The sequence below is a fragment of the Erythranthe guttata genome, chromosome 12, assembly GCF_056151865.1.
Source record: "Erythranthe guttata isolate IM_541 chromosome 12, IM_541, whole genome shotgun sequence".
NCBI lineage: Eukaryota > Viridiplantae > Streptophyta > Magnoliopsida > Lamiales > Phrymaceae > Erythranthe > Erythranthe guttata.
The window spans coordinates 15,086,457-15,105,909 of NC_142544.1; the positions used below are offsets into that span (position 1 = coordinate 15,086,457).

Here is a 19,453-nt window from a genome sequence, read left to right on the forward strand (position 1 = left end):
GTCCAAAAAATGAATCTGTATTATGGCTATTATTCAAAGTGACTACGCAATATGACTGTTTAGTGACATACATATACTAAAACAGCCTTGAAGTTTTTTCATTATTTTTTGATCTTATGGATATTTTTTTGTATCAATATATTTATCTATGTTTACTCTATTTGTATTAGTACGTTCCCTAAACTTTTCTGTATCAGTACATTTATGTAATGTGTGTACTTAATATGACTATAGTCCAATATGACTATAGTCGAATACGACTAATCGAACATGACTATAGTCCAGCCTTAAAACCCCTTCATGTTTTCGACCAGATTTTTTTCATCACTACAATCCTCGAGTGTAATGAAATTCAATTCTCCTTCCCGATCCTCAAAACCAACACAAATTCATCACTACAATTAAGATTACAATTTTGACATAATTTGTAATGGCCCGTAACAAATAAAAACAATATAGTACATATTTTTTTCTGCTAATTGAGACTAATTAAGGATCATACAAGAAAAATGTAAATACGCAATCTTTTCTTCTTCTTCTTCGTTCATAAAAATCCGTACAAATACTCAACACCATTCTAGATATCAGTAAAAAGCTCTAATAACAATTGAGAAGCTCTTCCAGGTCATCTTTCGAGTACAAATCCTTCTCCATAACCATCTGCAACATGAAGCGGCGGAAATCGAGATAAGGGTGGTTGAAATCTTTCTTCTGCACCACGCTCTCGCTGCCGATTCTCGAAATCTCTGGACATCCCTCGAGCTCCGGATGCCGTCCGCCTCTACATCGGTGTCGGAGGATGAGCACATCGGGGTGGTGTCGCAGGAGGTGGAGGAGGAAGACAACAACGCCACCACCACACGCTGCCATCACTGTCATCGTGTAAAAATACGAGAAGGAGGCGGCAATGGTGGTGTAAAATCTGAAAGGTGGGCGACGGTGGTGGTGAAAATCTTTGGTATGCTGATATGAAGAAGAGAGAAGATAGAAAGGTTTGAAAGTGGGGTGAGAAACGAGATGAGAGAGTGGGAGAGAAAAGAGGCGAGAATGAGAAGAGTTAGGGTTATGTTGGTAAGGGTATTTTTGTCTTCCTACATAAGTTCAAGGGGGTCTCACTAATTTAAATTGAGATTTGGGTGTATGAAAAAGTCTTTAAAGTCAATTGGGTTTAGTTCATAATATTTTCGAAATGAGGGGTGTATTGCATATTTCCCCTTTAAATTTTAGGTGACAGGAAAAATGGATTTTTTTCAAATTCCAACAATTTCGATTCAATGATTTCCAGTGTTCTAAAAATCGGCCGAGGCGGCCGATTAATCGGTCGCCTAGGCGGAGGCGGTCCAAAACCTTTACGATTTTAGTGTAAAGGTTTGAAAAATCGGTTTTTTGCCTGTGAGGCGGTTTGAGGCGGTCCGAGCCGGTCTGAGGCGGTCCGAGGCGGTCAAACCTTTAAGGCGGGTCAAACTTCGGTGGAAAAAATCGGCAAAAAATCGGTCAAAAATCGGTTTTTTTTTTTTTTTTTTTTTTTTTTTTTTTATAAATCAAAATAAAAGTTGGAATTTAAAAAAAAAAAAAAGGAGTTTATGCTTTATTTTGTTTATGTTAATTATTATTGTTAAAGAACTAATGATGTATGCCAAGAATGTATGTAAATTCAAAAAAAATTGCCTTTTTATTTATATTTTATAAGGATATTTATGTATTATGATCTTATTATTATTAAACTTTTATTATGTTATTGGAATATATACATGATGGAGATATAACTATGTTTAAATATTTTTTATCTATGTTTTGAGTATTTATAAATAATATCTACAAATATATTATATTAAATTTTAAAAACCGATTTATTTCCGATTTATCACCGATTAATCACCGCCGCACCGATTAATCGTGAGTCGGTGCCTGACCGAGTCGGACCCGATTACCGATTTTTACAACCTTGATGATTTCCGATTTAGTAAAGAACTTTTTCTTTTCAATTTCGAAATTCTAATTTCCAATTTTTTTTATATTTCTTTTGGAACATAATTGGAATTGAGTTTTCAATTCGGAAAAAAAATCGGACTATTTATAAAAGTGCTAATCCGGATCCTGTCTGTCCAATTTTCTCCCCAACTTTTGAGCTAAATTATAGATAGCCCGCGGCCCGGCCCACAGGAAGGCAACGAGTAATATATACACCCCTTAAGCATTAGAAAAAATCTGAAGAAAAAACTAAAGAAAAAGCAGGTACGAGAAGCAAATTAATTTTCTTATTTGATTTGTTTCTGACTTTCGATATAACGTATGATAATCACCTACGATGCTCCATAATCTCTCTATTTGCAGTCAATTGATGGTGGTTCTATTATTTTGTGGCTGTTTTTTATTTTCTAGGGTTTATGATTTTTATGATTTGGGGGTTATCACATACAAAAAAAAAAAAAAAAAAAAAAAAAAACGGTGAGAGATCCTCTTATTTAACAACTCGTAGGGTTGATCTGGGTTTATTGGTTGTTCCCTTGGCCTGTTGTGATCTTTGTTTGATATTAATTATTTATTATTTTGGAGTTCACCAAAATAAGCAATTAGACAAAATCGTATACTCATTCGTATGTTTCTTAATTTTTTTTGCTTCAGATTTTTCGATATAACATATGAGAATTTTCGTTCTTGGTCAGTTTATTGATGGGGGTTGTATTGTTTTGTCACTTTTTTTTTTGTGGTTGTTATCGACATGGTATGGAGTTCTGCGTTTTGGGTTGGTTTACCACCAAAAAATAAACCGGTTATTATATATGAGGGAGAAAGAGAGATCTTATTTTTAACACCTCGGTTTAGAAGTTGTTTGATGTGGCTTTAGTTGTTTTAGTTAATACAATATCGGGGTGTTTGTTGTTGCAGGCAAGAAAACATGTCAAGAGCCGCCCCTGAATCGGAGACCATTACACGTATAGAGAGAGAATACAGAGGTGTAAGACTGTGCGACTCGGGCGCATGGGCTGCGGATATATGGCACCCTATTTTAGAAGAGAAGGTGTGTATTGGTACTTTCAGTAGCGCAGAGGAGGCATCGGAAGCTTACGAAGACCAACGTCAGTTTTTCGAGCTTATCTGTAAGACTCAGCATTTCGGTGTGTACCAAGATTTGCTCTTGACCCAAAACATTGTCGAGGATTTTGATGCTCTTTCAATTGCTGATGCCGAAGCTAAGGTGCTCGATGAAATGCCGCCTCAAGATGAAATCTCTGTCGTTGATTTCGATGATGGCTTTGTCGATGATAACCCTTTTCCTGATTTGCTAGCCAAGGCTTCTTTTGATGATTCGCTAGTCGATGCTTCTTTTTTTTTGGAGTCTCCTCTACCTCGTTGATTATGTTTCCTCAACCTCGTGATTATGTATGATATGTAGCGTAACCTCTGCCTCTAGTGTTTCTAACTAGAGTTGTCGTAGTTTCTAGTTTCTAGGGGTGTGTACGGGTCGTCCGGCTCGGTTTTTGCAATAAACACAAACACGTACTTATAATATCGGTTTTTTCATATTTTAAACACCGAACATGTCGGGTTTTTTCTCGGTTTGATGCTAATCGATTTTTCTGTTTTTGGTTATCGGTTTGGGTATCAATTCGGTTTATTTTCAGATTTGATTTCGTCTATCGGTTCGGCATAAAACCGATAATTTGATTAACAGTGAATTTGGCTTTTTTCACATTTGTTTGAGAAAATTAACAAATAACAACAAAAAAATTAATAATAAAATACATGTCACAACCCGAAAAGACGTTGTTTTATATTCTTAAATTTTTTTTTACCGTGTATGCGGTTTTAACATGCTGCCGTGAATCGAGCTGCATTTCGTATACTATGCTGTATGATATCTTTTTTTTAGGTTGAGCAAAAACAGTTTTTAGAAATTTATATCTGGTAGAAGAAACGGAACCCGATCAAAGTTTACGATCAAAACGCAGCTCTCTTTTTCTCCACCAAAAAGAGTATAGAATACCACAATAAGGAATATCTGATTTGCTGGTTTCGACCACATAAAATATTGCTTCTGATTTTAAACATAAAATATAGTTTGTAAAAACTTCTTCATTATGGAGAAGAAGTACCTATCAACATTTGAAGCTTAAACATTTTGTACCAAGGGTTGGCAAATCTCCGAAACGCCCGTTTCTTGGTTGATTAGTGTCGAAAACTAATTTTTAAATATAGATGTAGATTTATCCAATGCACATATATGGTTGGTTGCGGGTCCTTCATTAAAAAAAAAAAAAAAAAATGAAGCAAGCACAATTAATTATCCATAATGGGCAACCGGTAGGCCAAGCCCATGTAATTAGTTAATATCAATGTATTCAAAAGCCCAAGGAATTAATGCTACAAATTAATTGGGGCACGAGCCCATTAAAGACTCCAACTAAATAAATACATTTATTTATAATTTATAATCTCTCTAATTCATCTCTATATTTTATACTTATTTACCTCTAAATTCATTAGTGTAAATTACATAATTTATTGTTCTGTAAGCACTCCTTCACTTTTGAATTAATTTTGTCTCCACGATTTCTGACTTGAGCGCCGATCTTCACTTTGTGTGCATTGAACCTATCCAGTGACGGCTTGGTTCACTTCAACTCAAGTTTACCCCTAATGAAGTGAGATCATATCAATATTAGTAAAGCTATTAGTCGGACAATTACTCATACAACCTTACAACTTGCGCGTTTATCAAATGAGAAGAACTTAATTATCGGGTTCTTGCAAATATCCCGAATTATCAATTTTAAGCCGCATGAGTATAAGTTGAGGTGATTGCAAAATAAAGTTTAAGATTTTCATTGAAATATTTATGGCATTATTTTTAATTTCACTTTATCACTCATAATTAATTAGTTGTAAAACAATTAATGTCAAGGACATTTTAGTGATTTTTATGTTCTTTTTACTACTCCCTCTTATATTATATGACGTTTTTTGCAGTTCCGCACATATTAATAAAATCAATAAATGTGCATAGATTATAGCAAAAAACATAGGAAATCACTAATTTACGCTTGTTATTAATTATTTATCAACTAACTAATTAAGAGTGATAAATGGCAAAATTGAAAAAAAATGCAATAAACGCTTCATTGGAATATAAAGTGACAAATAATTTGTGACAAAAAAAAATCGTTCAAAGTGACATATATTGTGGGGAAAAAAGAGTATAATCTATGCATGTTTATTGATTTTCTTAATATGCGCGCAACAACGCAAAACATCATTTAAATTAAGACGGGTGCATGAAAATACTCCCTCGAGTTTTATTTTCAAGTGTCACTTTAGAATTTCAAGATATGGCAATATTTTTTTTCTTCAATTTCACTCTACAATTAACATGAGATTAATGAGCTTATAAAGAGAGATTTAAAGCCACAAAAGGGTTAATTTTGTCAAATATGAATTATTTTCCCTAGTATCAAGAGTATTTTAATAACTTTTTTAGTTGGTGTGCATTAACCTTAAACGACACTTATTTTAAAATAGATTAAGTTATTAGTATGCTTGTAATTAAACAAGCTAAATAAAGCATATATGCAATGGATCTCTTACATTATCCGTACCATACCGTACCGTAACTTACATTGAAATTCAGCAAAACGTACTACTGCCCACTATGTCTCTAGGGCGGTTCAAGGTCGAAGAAAAAAAGAAAAAAAAGGATCCTCATTTAAGACAAACACATAAAAAGATCAGTACAATATGGATGCTCATTAAACGAGAACTCATGAATACAGACTACTTGTCCAATTTATTTATATATTATATATAAATATTTTTTTATTTATAAATGATTAGATTTTGCAATCTACTATCATTTACTAGGATTATGGAACGTAAGGTGTGGCCCATACCCCATGCAATGTATTCAGCCAATCCAACTCCCTAAAGTTGGGATACGAATGCGACTGTTGCAGACTTTTTTTTACTAAAATTGGAAATTGATTTTTATTTTAGGCAACAAAATTTAAATCCAATATTAATTATTTCATGCTTGCCTGTTTAAACCAGAGAGGTAATGAAAGGTGCTAAAAGTAAGGGAAACGAACATTAATGCATGGAGATCTACGTGTAGGGTGCTGAAAGTTTCGTGTGTGTGTAGTTCGATATTCGTTTCGACTTTACTAGAGGAATCGGATCGGGTGATCAGATAGTTTTTTGATTACCTAATTAGCAATTTGGGGGTATCGGAATCGATATATATATATATATATATATATATATATATATATATATATATATATATATATATATATATATATATATATATATATATATATATATATATATGGAGCGTTTTTCTTTTTGTTTACATTGAAATTATATGATGTAACCTAAATTGGAATATCAATAGCCGAGCCGAGCCGAGCCAAGCGTGTGGCTTCCGCTAATGAGAACCACTTGACTATAGGGGGTGATGAATGAATAAATAAATAAAACTCTTACGATTTGTGATTTGTTACGATTCTCAAATTTTTCAAAATAGGGTGATCGATGAGTTGTTGCCTCCATTAAACCGGATATTTAAAAAAAATCCCGAAATTTGAACAAACTTCTGAGAGTATATCATTTTGTGGCCCCATAACAACTCGGTTTCCGATCACTTTTACAAAAAATGTACTCACTTAGACCTCGTTTGGTTGGAGAAATCAGCAATGATAAGTAGTTGGTACCTAGTCTCTAATATTAGAGTGGAGGTCTAGGGTTCGACTCCTACCCTTTCCCCTACTTCGCCAATTCGTAACAGGACTTGAATTTTTCTAGAAAAAAAAAAACTAAATAATTGGACTTTATTTGATATTTGATAAACCCAATAACTTCGCGGGTTGACCATTTTCTCAACAAATCTGCTCCATGGGTTTTATCTATCCTACACCCGGTGAAGGTTACACCGGGTGATTTTTTTACCGTTGATCTACACATACCAATGTGGGTGTTGTGTATTTGTGTGTATATGAATGGTAAAGATCTACCCGGTGTATTTCACCCGGTGTAGGATCTCAAAAGCCCTGCTCCATGAAATCAAAAAACAATTGACTCAGAACTGCATTTGAATTTTCCTTTCTAGTCAAACAGATGAGGTGAATCTGAACCATCAATTAGTTTAATGAATGAATGAATTAAACGGTGTGATCAAGAATTCCTAACATTGCCCATAAAAATAGCAAATCATAATAATTAATATAATTCATAACCAAGAACATATTTAGAGTGGTCTCACAGTACCCTCTGACTCTATTCCATTAGAGCCATAAATAAATTCTTCTCTATTTCCAAAAACTGAATGCACAATTATCAAGAATCATTTCACCATCCTTTGTATACAATCATATATACTTAATCAAACAAAAAGCAAGTTAATGGTCCCACTTACTAGATTTATGAAATTTATTGTGGACCAACCAAGAAATTAGCCTCATCCAATTTTTTAAAATGGTTTAAATTACAAAAACACCCCTCCATTATTGTCAAATTATCAAAACACCCCTCAGATATTCATAATTATCAAAGAGTGTTGCCGACTAACTCTTGGGATACTAGAGTTCATAACATAAAAATGTGTAAGGTCTATAAGACCCTTAAGTCAAATAAAAATAAAATAATAATAATTTACCAAAAAACACCTAAAGTATGGCTAAATTGCCAAAAAACCCGTCAAGTATTATTATGGCAACGGGGGATAAATGGTGAATTTTCGGCAAACTCCGACGTATTATTATGTATACCATAAAAGTACCCAAAAACAAAAGCTAAATTTCATCGATTCCGATTACAATTTTTTTTTGTGATAAATTTCATTCCAATTTTTTAAGTTCCGATCTTTTTAAAATATTTTTGTATTGAGATTCGAGTTTATTATATACTTCCGTAAATATTGATATATTTTTTTCCACCCCTAATTTCAACCTAGTGATTTAAGATACAAGGGCAAATCATAGAAAAAAATGGCCGAGAAGATGTAGTGAATCAAAATAAAAAATTGCGATGTAGTATTTATATTACATCTGTAATACGTTCAAACACCCAATAGTTGACAATTAACGTCCTTTTAAATGATAAACAATACATGATGGCTAGGATAAAACAATCCTATTATATTCCAACAAAATATATTTTAATTGCTCCCTCATGAAATAATTATTATAATTACCCTCGATGGTAAAATTAGTTATTTTTTTAGGAATATTTCATGAAATAAAAAATTTCATGAAAAGTCACATTTTAAAGGGGTTTTATGTAAGACAAAAATAAATATTAGTGGAATTTTGATAATTACGAATAGATGGGAGTGTTTTTGATAATTTAACCTCAGTTTAAGAGGATTTTCGTAATTTACCCTTAAAAAAGGTAAGGACTATTTAGCACGGAAACTTCAGCTTTTTAATGCTTTTGCATTTCGAACACGTTTCGTGTCCAACACTCGAAGACACCCACCAGACACCTCATGGGCCATTTTTTTTTGTAATTTCTGAAAAGTTAGAAACATTTGAATAGCATATTTTCAAAAGAAAAATTGTTGTCCCCTAGTTAATTACATAATTTAGTGATCAATTGCAAATTGATAGTTAATAATATTTTTGATGAATATAATTTTCTGGAATTATTAAAAAAAATTATATATAAATAAACTTATATATGTTTATATGGAATATTTATAAATATACCCCTATACTTTTAATAATTACATGTCTACCCCAAGTTCCAGTATCCCGTGTCAGTTTCTCAGTTTCCCCGTATTGTCATTTCCGTGTCCGTGCTACATAGAGTCAGGTTTATCACTTTTACACCTAACATTAATATGGGCCAAAAGCTAGAATCTCTAATAAGCAAACCTGATAGTTACACTTCATAAGCACAAAAAAAAAAAAAAAAAAAAAAAAAAATTAATAAATTATATATGAACCCCAATATATATTATAAGGACTAGCTTCCAAATGATCATGAAAGAATTCAGTACTATATAGGCCACCACAACCCTAATAATAAACCTAATAATTCTCTCTCCAAAATGAATATTTCAAACATGGAAGTATTCAGCAACTTAGCTTCTTCTTCTTCAATGGTGGAGGGTTTTAACTCAACTTTCCATAATAATAATAATAATCAGGGATTATTTTCTGATCATCATCATCATTTGCCTATGCCTTTCATAAGCGATGAGATCCCGAGATCAGTGGGTCCCATTTTCGATCCGACGACGGCTCATTTCTTCGCGTCGGGAAATAGTGGATGCATTAATAACATGAACGGCGAGCCCGAAATCGTGTTGAACTTATCTCCTTCGGTTTCCGGGACTGGTTTTCTTGGACATGGCAAGGTTAGCAAAAAGCATCAAGAACCGGTATTATTTTTTTTTTTTTAATTTTTTTATCATTATTTTTTTTTAAAATTTTTTATTTTTTAGTCAAATAATTAAATTAAAGGGCCCTTTAATTTAATTTTAATTTTTGTGATAGAGTTATGGAGGGAAGAAGAGAAAAAGAGTGAGTGAAAGAGAAATGGAGAAACCTAGGGAAGTTGTTCATGTTAGAGCAAAGAGAGGACAAGCTACTGATAGCCACAGTTTGGCTGAAAGGGTATTTAATTTAATTTTTTAATGTTACAATTTTTTTTTATTACAAGTGAAAACAAATAATTTAATTACTTGGTAATTAAAAAAAAATTGTTTTTGTTGTTAAAAATATTGTTTTATTTTTTACTAGTTGAGAAGAGAAAAAATAAATGACAAGCTGAGGTGCTTGCAAGATCTGGTTCCAGGTTGTTATAAGGTAATTATTTTTAATTTCATACATATATATATTTATTTAATATTCTAATTTTATGCAATAAAATGAAATAATCGGCACTTTTAATTTGCAGACGATGGGAATGGCTGTAATGTTGGATGTGATTATTAACTACGTACGGTCGTTGCAAAACCAAATCGACGTAAGCTAATTGTTTCTTCTAATTAATAAAATATGCTTCGAATTAAATTATTATATATCGAATATTCCAACGCAAAGCACATAGTAGTTATTATTTTATTTTTTCTCAATAAATAAATTTTCTTTGATGTTTCAGTTTCTATCAATGAAACTTTCAGCAGCAAGTTTGTTCTATGATTTCAATTCATCAGATGCAGAAGCCATGGAAGCATTACAGGTGAACTTATTAACGCTCTCGTTTTTTTATTTTTCGTGTTTTAATTTTTTATTTTCTTTTATGCTATACTTTTATTTGAATTAATGATCATCATATTTATTAATGATTCTATTTTTATGCACACACTTTTTCACTTATTAGTTTGAATTTTTATTAAATTTAATCAATTTTCATTCCCATATTTTACTGTTTTATTAAATTAATAAATGCTAATAATAATGTTGCATAAATGAAATGTTTTAAAAACAGGGAACCAATGGGTATGAAGCAGTACAAATGGTGGAGAAACTTGTTGGAGAAGGCTATGGAGGAATTTCCCAGTTCCAAGCACCTTGGTCTCTTTAATTATATATATATATATATATATATATATATATATATATATATATATATATATATATATATATATATATATATGTAATTTTTAATTTTATAGTAAATATTTCTCAATAATATTATACAAGACCATAGTGCACTTATAATATATATATTTGCTCCCTTATGCACTTAAAAAGAAAAAAATTAACATACTATATATGTTGTTTGAGAATTAATTTTAATTATGTATGATGATATATATAATATATATATTTTTTTATGTTCATGAAATATTTTAATGTAAAAGTTAATTAATAATCATAAATTAGGCCAATAAGAATTAGTGTTTGATGCATCGAATCATGTCAAATGATGACGTGGCAAAGAATCTTAATAATTCATGAAATGGTCCAAATACTATGATAATAGACCTGATTAATAGATTTATTTCTGATGGTTGTACGTAACATAGACATATAATTGTGTGCATGCATCAATATAATGTGACATATATCAATTAGTTTAAGATAATTTTCATATGAAGTGAGAATTAATAATTAAGGGCTATAGCCTATGAATTCATAGACAAAGACAAGCATTCCGAGATTAACCTTAAATAATTAAGGATATTTTTATGGATAAGCTCATTTTTTTAATTTTTTTCATTATAAATATTCTATGAACTCATTTTTATGATTATTTTTCATTATAAATATTAAATAATATGTGCATGTAAAATGAGCACTCTTGGTTCTTTCTCATTCTAATTAAAATGGTTCTTGATGCCGACACATCAAATGGGGTATATATACTTTTTCATTAATTAATTAGAAGCCAATTTTTTTTAGGAATTTCTTTTTTGAATTGACCACTAGTCGACCAATTAGTATCACCTTCAATCTCATCTCTCAGTATTTTTTTTTGATGCGGTAAGAACTTTCGGTGTACTTTTATCATAGCTCAACAAAATATTCAAATAACATTGTTGTTTTAAGAGCTTTCGTTCGATAAACGAGTTTTGTAGTAGAACTATGATCTTCAACTTCATCCTATATATCAGTTGCCATGATGTTCTCAATTATTGTTCATCGGTCAATAACTTTAACATTACGTTATTTTCTTCACGATATTTCAAAAGATATTCGACATCCATTTTGTTACGATAATTCAATTCATTGATTAGATTTTGCATTTTTCGGGTGATTTCACCAATGGTTCGTCCATAATTTAAAATAATAATAATAATAATAATAATAATAATAATAATAATAATAATAATAATAATAAGTGGGATTTTCATAACTCAAACATATAAGGATTGTTTGTAATTTATCTTATATATAAAAGAAAGAAACGTTGTGTAACCCTAAAAAACCCTAATTGTATTTATTTAATTATTTATTTTTAATATTTTTTTTCTACTAATTTTCAACAATTATCAATCTCTTATTTTTCATCAATATATCTGAGATAAAGATAGAAATTCGATTTGTTAAATCTAAATCTATAAAATCTTAATATGTAAAATTTAAACAAACTAATGTTATAAAAAATATAAATAATACTACATTATTAAATTTTACTATGTTCGTGTACTATATTTTCTTATTATGTATTAAATTGATTTTTTTTACTCTTGATATAATTTCCCGTGCATCGCACGGGGAAAAAAATGCTAGTTATTTTTTATTTAAATGTAATTTATATTATTTATGATTTTTGTAAAGATTTAGAGTACCTGTTAATTGCAATTTCTTAAACAACAATTTCTTAAACAAGATGATTACATTTACACCTTATCAAAATTCATTATCTTCCCATTAATTTTTTTTTTCTTTCAAGAAGGCATATATATATTCAATTAAAATTTGATTAATAGTAGCCCCATTTTACAATGCTCCATTTTTCAAACAACTCAACAAATACATGAATAACAAACACATAAATAAATTTCATAACAATTGAATTGCAACTGACGGATAAATAGTTATCCGAAGAATCGATTATTATTTTCTCGTAAAAAAAATCCAAATTACAAAACCTTCCGGGGTAAACAAAAAACGATATCGGCAAACCCGGGGGAAAGGCCACACTGACACTGAAGCGACGCCACTCTAGTCAAGTTGAGCTGAAACGGCACAAGGTTCGGAAATCCTTTGTAGCAGATGCATATATCTATAGCCGGAACCGAAAGCCAAGACTGTGCTCCTTCGCAACATTTCGGGCTGGGCTTTTCTGAAAGCCCGGTTATAAAAGGACCACATTCAGTTATATTTCCTACAGGGACTTTGTTGCAATCTACTTCACCACTAATTCCACCTGGAACCAAACACATAAGGATCATTAGTGCAGAAAATGAAGCAATCATAATTTTTGCCATTTTTCTTTTTGTTGTTACAATTTTTTAATATTTGAGGGCTCTATTTATATATAAGTAATGTATATATTGTAGAAATAATAATATTGAATAATATTTTTCATATCTTTCATTAACCAGCACTAGGTGCATACATATACATACATACATATCAATAAGATCAAGTAAATATTCTTTAATAAATGTATATAAAATCAAATCAAATATTCTAATGATACTTACAATTAAATCAGATATTGCATATAATTAAATCAAATATTTTTAGGATTATCTCTAATATATGTATAGGCATCAAATGTTTAATTAGGTTTGCAGGATTTAGGTTATGAGTATCTTATGAAAATGAAGAGTATTCTTAATTTGGATTTCCCTAATATGTAAAACAGTCATACGAAATTTAATTATGAAAAAATCAGAGAGGATTACAAAAGTTTCAGATATTCATTACAAGAATAATACAGTAAATATCATATATCTCATCACAAATTAAAAGAAGCTATATGAAAATTCTGTAATTTAAAGTAATTCATTTTGGATCAATTTAAATTCACTTGGATCCATAGTGGATAAATATTAATTTTATTCTATTTTTTATTTTATTTTATTTAAGAGAACTTGCAGCCACTCGAAAAATATTGGATAGCCTCCGCCACGTGGTAAATCCATGTTTGTATAAGGATAATGAAAAAGAATATGTAACATAAAAAACATTTTTTTGTTTTTTAGAAAATAGAAGTCTACATTTTCCGTATAGAAATATAACCGATTCAACGTTGTCCCATTTTTTCAACTTAGATGATTTTTAACCTTTTACATATAGTATGTACAGTATTTAACATATAATACTATATTGCATTAATTATTTTCCTCATAGTGTACAGTTGAACTTCGATAAATTAATAATCTCGCTTTAAAATAACAATTTCTCCTGGTTCCGACTCACAGTAAACGTATAAAATTATTAGTTGAATAACTCAAAATTTCACTAAATTAATAAAATTTTGTTAATCCCGACTGTACTGCATCATACAGCTAAACTACTGAGGTGTCAAAAGAAAGAGGCACCAGGCCACCACGTGGCATGCACAAAAAGAGAACAGTAACATATAAATGATAAAATAATATTTATCATGACTGTATGTATATATATACATATTGTGTACTGCAGGGAGGAACAAGGCAGACCAAATAATTAACTAGAGGAGATGATGATGAAGGTGATGGTAGCCATTGATGAGAGTGATTGCAGTTACTATGCTCTGAAATGGACGGTTGATAATCTGCGTGATTCACTAATCCAATCCCACCTGATTATTTTCACTGTCCAGCCCCTCTCGGATTACGCCTATATCCATGCCTCTTCCTTTGGTCTAACTCGTAATTAAATTAATTATTCATTTTTATTGTTTTCCTTTTTTATTATACAAAAGATGCCATATGCGAAGCTGTGGAGAAGCAAAATATTGATTTACTAGTGATTGGAAGCCACAATCAAGGGGCTCTCAAAAGGTTAGTTTAGTAATTAGAGTGTGAATTATTATTATACAATAATCTCAAAAGTTGTCATTTTATTATTTTATTACCATTAACTCCAAATGAATGAAGTATGTTGTGAATTGAATTGAAATGTGTGTGGGGTGATGTATGTGAAACAGGGCAATTCTGGGGAGTGTGAGCAACTACTGCGTCCACAACGCCAAGTGCCAGGTTCTAATTGTCCCGAATATTGCCTAGGATCAACTCTTACTTAGTATGTGTAGAAAATGTATATGTAGAAAATGTATATGGACATAGACACAGGCTTTGGTACATCACTTGTTCATATTTGTTTCCCCTGTAATTCTGTAAGCTAATATATAGTCTCTCTCTCTCTCTCTCTCTCTCTCGGTATCTTGGAATATAATAGTTCAAATACAAAAGATAACAACAAAGTGGTCGTGCCGGAGTGGTTATCGGGCATGACTAGAAATCATGTGGGCTTTGCCCGCGCAGGTTCGAATCCTGCCGACCACGCTTGTTTTGCAGTTAATTAAGTAACTTGGTTTTGGTCATTTTTTTATCATATGTTATACTAATGAAACCAATCCTCTTTGCAATGATGTAAACTAGAGTTCAAAAATGGCATGGCAGAAGGACATATATAAATTTCAATTGCATGATATTAATCTGTATGATGATAATCTTGTTTACATATTCGATGTCTGCAGAGTACTTATACGAAGATAGAGTACTTATACGAAGATACGGTTGAGAGTAGCCGCGAGACGGACCCCACCCTGAGCTAGCCGCATATTCACAACTGGATTACGCGACACAAAGTACTCGTCTGCAACAACATGTATGTAATGCCAATTAATAATATAGCTCAATCAAATTTAAAAAAAAAAATCATTTCATATTGTTATACAACTAATAGACTTCAATAAAACATGCATGAATTTACCTTCAAGAACTGAACCTTCATCCACTCCTTTATATGCCCATTCACACGCCGCTTTAATTCCTTCAGACGCATATCTGCACGTTACACATGTTATATACATATAAATGCATTTTTTTTCCGATCATCTTTTTTTCCTGGTATAGTTTTTTTTAAAGGTTTATTGCATTTAGCACGTTTTATAGCATGGGGAGTTTTTAAGCAATCCGATATAATTCAGGGGTAGTAAATACAATAAACTCAATTTCTTTATTATATATATATCAAAGCTTGCCCGGAATAAGCTAAGTAGTTACTATCTAATTTTACGTGTCGATAAAACTTACATATCCGGGCAAGCCGTATTACTGCAGGCCGCCCATGCCTTCGCTTGATTGGCCCATACTGTCTGTCAAATCCCAAGAGAATTAGGATTATATAATTAGACTTATATATAATTAGCAATATATAACACGAAAAGCAGTGGCGGAGCCAGAATTTTAAATTCAGGGGGCCGAATACATTAAAACATTAATGAGGGATGCCGTTAATGCTATTGTACACAAAGTTTTGATGTTTCTCTATATAATTTAATAGAGATTTGAAAATTGTGGAGGGGCCATGGCCCCCGACCCTATACAGGCTCAGCCACAGACGAAAAGGGCACGCGCAATAATAAGCAGATGGGATGTATACATACCGTTATGTTTTTGTCGAGTGCGTTAATCAGTTCATCGACATTAGAATCGTAGAACCTTTCTTCTGCTGTTTCGATAATGTTATCATCCCATACCTATAACATAATATTATTATTAATTATTGATTATTAGAATAGTTAATAATTAAATAGGTTATTACCTTAATATAATTAGGAAATGAATTACTTACATGATGAAGAACTGATTTTCTAGTGTACCAATGAACATCGATAGTGTTTCCTCCTCTATCTGAAGTAAATCCCACGTGTAGAGGCTTCACAGTTGAAAATCAAATACTATTTATTATCAGTACATAGTTAATTACAATTTTATTTAGCAGAATATATATATATATATATATTATTATATAATTAACCGAAAATAAAGAAAGATTATGAATTAATTTACCTGATGAATGTCTCCAATGAAATGAGAAAGGAAGAGAAGTGCTTCTGTCAGATTATCTGATAATAATTATCATGTAATAAATAAATTAATTAATAAATAAATTAATTAATTAAAGTTCCGATTTTCGAACTTAGTGTACATTGAGAAGCAGTTGTGCCATAAGTGAGAAGCTGGTTAGTATAATTGTTGATAGCTCCAGCTACACATCTATCTTGTACACCATCTTCATCTTTGCAATCTCCTATTATTTATTATAAAAAAACATTTAATATTAATTAACAAAACAAAAAAAAAAATTGCATTTAATAATTTAATTCAAAAATTGATGAAAATTTAATTTAGGCTCATACTGTTATATTGATAGGTGCATAGATTATCGGGTGTGTCGATGTAATGAAGAGGAGAAGACCAGTGATAGCGGAACTTGACACGATCGGCCCACGAGCACAAGCTGGCGAGGTCGTTATCGGCATAAGCTGGTAATAGTTCGGAAACTGCATTTGCTGCCGATTTACTCAACCTCGTCTGTGATAAAATATATGACGAATTTAATTTACGGAAATGGAGACCGTAAATTAAGGTAAGGTAAAATAAAATTGACCTGAGCAAGTCTGCAGGTAATGAGATGTCCGTCGATTCCCCAACCTTGAGCAGCGGAAAAACAGGACAAATGAATAGTTACTAGAAAAGCTACAATGTGGATTCTGCAGGGTTCCATTTTTGGTTCTGTGAACTTAGTTAGGCATATATATATATATATATATATGAAGGGTGATGGGGTAGTGTGAATAGTGTGAAAATCTAAAGTGGTTACTTTTGAAACTTTAGTAATGGAAAGTGACAACGGCATCAATTGAAACGGAACGGCTTTGGTTAGCCTTTGTTCCCACGTACTTTACGATTGTATGTTTTCGTTTCTGTCTGAATTATCATTTGTTTGTTGTGCGGAAGGAAGTGCCGAATATGCTTCCTTTTGGGTATGGCTCGGGTGGAAATTTGAACAGAATTTATGACGTTCGTCTGATTTTGATCTAAATATTTTAGATTAGAGAACAATATTTTTTCATTCTGATTTCCGGGTTTTTTTAAAATGGAATTGGAATACGTGTAAGATCCCGATTTTGGATTCGATTATTGTTTTCTAATATTTTCGAATATGCTGATTTTATTCTTGTAAATTACACCAATAAGAGTAGTATTAACATATATTTTATACTATATGTGACTAAAAATTTAGAAACTTTGAATTCCGTCAATTTTGATTTTAAAAGAAGTTTTTTTCATTATGATTACCAATTTTACGAAAATGGAGTGGAATTGGTTTTTCATTAAAAAAATGATTTTATTTTCTTCTAAAAGTGTTAATTTTGATCCAATACATCCGATTTACATCCTGATAGAGCAAAATTTGCACTTTTAAGACCTTTCTTCAAACTCTATTCACTCGACCGTTGGAAAAGCTCACCTATCGCTAGACTTAGGGCCGGCGAAGACGAACAAGACGACTGGAGAATAATAAAGAGAGAGTTCGAGAGATAGTGTGAAGTTGTATTATTGATTCCATATGAACGTACCCCTAATCGGGTCTTTTACACTTGTTTTTATATGAGGTCATAGGACCAATTGTTTTCCTATTTTATATAATCTTGATCATATAATCATCGAGCCAAATCCTCTGATTTTCTTATCTATTTATGGGAAAGATCCCCAGATCGTGTGCTTCAACGGTCTTGAGATCAACTCGTCACCTGCAGCGTATCATTTTCGCACGTCGGGATCATGTGGCGAACTCTCAACCTGCCGGAGGGATATCATGTCGTCGTTCTTCTAAGAGGTGGACCTTTGTAGTCATCAAGCGACTCTCAGCCCACTTCGACTCTTATGGCCCACTCGTAACCTAGCCAAACTGGCAAAGTTGAACAATTGGAGAGGCCTTGTTCCTTTATCTTGTTTTCCTATCCATTTAATTTGTTTTGTATGATATGAGGATGCTCCAAGCACTGTTATATGTAACATTTTCCCTTCTTTTAATGCTAATTGCAAATATCTCCCCTGTGTAATCTTTAATTTGCAAATCTTTCCCCTGTTAGAAAAAAAAAAAAAAAAAAAAAAATTACCAACATTTTCTATCATGTCTATTTATTTGTGTAAATAAAATGTATATCCAACAATTTCTCCATAGAAATTTTGAAGCACTGCATGTTTGCAATCCCTACCTCTTAAATTTGTTTTACACTTAACTCCGATCCCTTCCGCCTTGACTTTACCAACAATGCCCCTACTTTACAATAAAAATACGAAAAGGATATGATATAGAAAAGTACTACAAACTCACTTTTGATGCACCTTCACTGGGCCACATATCCAGACCTTATAATGGTAGCGGGGAGCTAAGTGAAAGGAATTTTAAAAAAGTAGGTAGTGTAGTGCAAGAAAATCCATATGAGGGTTAGTTGGTAAATAAAGATATAGATTAGGGATATCTATATGTGATTGTGAAAAAACGGGTAGAGTCTATGTAACAGGAGCACGGCGACGGCGATATGTGGAATCGGGATACAGGAAAACAACACGTCCAAAAATTAGGAAAATGGGAACTTGGGGAAACGTGTAAATATTAAAAGTATATGAGTATATTTTAGAAATATGCTATGCAAACATATTACATACATAAGATTTTATTTATATATAATTTCTTTTTATATATTTTAAAATAAATACTATTATCAACTATAAGTTGGCAAAAAAAATATTATATCATGTAAATAAATTGGAAAACAACAAAAATATTTGAAAAATCGTTACTCAAACATATTTCTAACTTTTCTAAAATTGCAAAATATTCCATAATGTATCCGACATGTATCTTCGAATATCGAATACGAAATTCAAGACGCTGATACATTAATTAGTTGAAATTTATGTGGTACATGCAATAAAATACATTTGAGAAAGTAACTTTGGATTTTCACTCATCAATTATTGTTGTTTGAAATAATATTATCAAAATTGTTTTAGCTAATTGATGTTGGCCCTCTCTTTGGATGGGTAGAA

At 31.5% G+C, this 19,453-nt stretch overlaps 3 protein-coding genes and 1 non-coding gene across 5 annotated transcripts; 3 read left to right on the plus strand and 1 right to left on the minus strand.

Moving 5' to 3' along the window:
• The first annotated feature begins 2,248 nt into the window (after positions 1-2,248).
• On the plus strand, positions 2,249-3,534 carry LOC105954159 (uncharacterized). The gene is made up of 2 exons (XM_088827070.1): positions 2,249-2,290; positions 2,890-3,534. The coding sequence occupies exon 2, from the start codon at positions 2,900-2,902 to the stop codon at positions 3,356-3,358; it is 459 nt and encodes a 152-aa protein (XP_088683196.1). The 5' UTR covers positions 2,249-2,290; positions 2,890-2,899; the 3' UTR covers positions 3,359-3,534.
• A 5,429-nt stretch (positions 3,535-8,963) lies between these two features.
• LOC105954158 (transcription factor BEE 3) lies at positions 8,964-10,524 on the plus strand. 2 transcript variants are annotated; one of them, XM_088826131.1, is made up of 6 exons: positions 8,964-9,376; positions 9,492-9,611; positions 9,738-9,803; positions 9,895-9,963; positions 10,099-10,179; positions 10,429-10,524. In XM_088826131.1, exons 1-6 carry the CDS (start codon positions 9,044-9,046, stop codon positions 10,522-10,524), a joined length of 765 nt encoding a protein of 254 aa, XP_088682257.1. In that variant the 5' UTR covers positions 8,964-9,043. The 2 variants fall into 2 exon arrangements, with proteins under 2 accessions (XP_088682257.1, XP_088682258.1); XM_088826132.1 differs by having other exon boundaries at positions 8,964-9,352.
• A 4,281-nt stretch (positions 10,525-14,805) lies between these two features.
• Positions 14,806-14,887, plus strand: TRNAS-AGA (transfer RNA serine (anticodon AGA)). The gene has a single exon. It is a non-coding gene; the product is annotated as a tRNA-Ser (tRNA).
• Positions 14,888-15,018: 131 nt separating this feature from the next.
• On the minus strand, positions 15,019-17,147 carry LOC105954205 (endonuclease 2). Its single transcript, XM_012977878.2, has 9 exons — positions 17,001-17,147; positions 16,750-16,924; positions 16,539-16,640; positions 16,400-16,455; positions 16,182-16,265; positions 15,994-16,086; positions 15,641-15,702; positions 15,318-15,391; positions 15,019-15,200 (listed from the first exon to the last, which is right to left on the minus strand). Exons 1-9 carry the CDS (start codon positions 17,115-17,117, stop codon positions 15,106-15,108), a joined length of 858 nt encoding a protein of 285 aa, XP_012833332.2. The 5' UTR covers positions 17,118-17,147; the 3' UTR covers positions 15,019-15,105.
• Between the last annotated feature and the right edge of the window lie 2,306 nt (positions 17,148-19,453).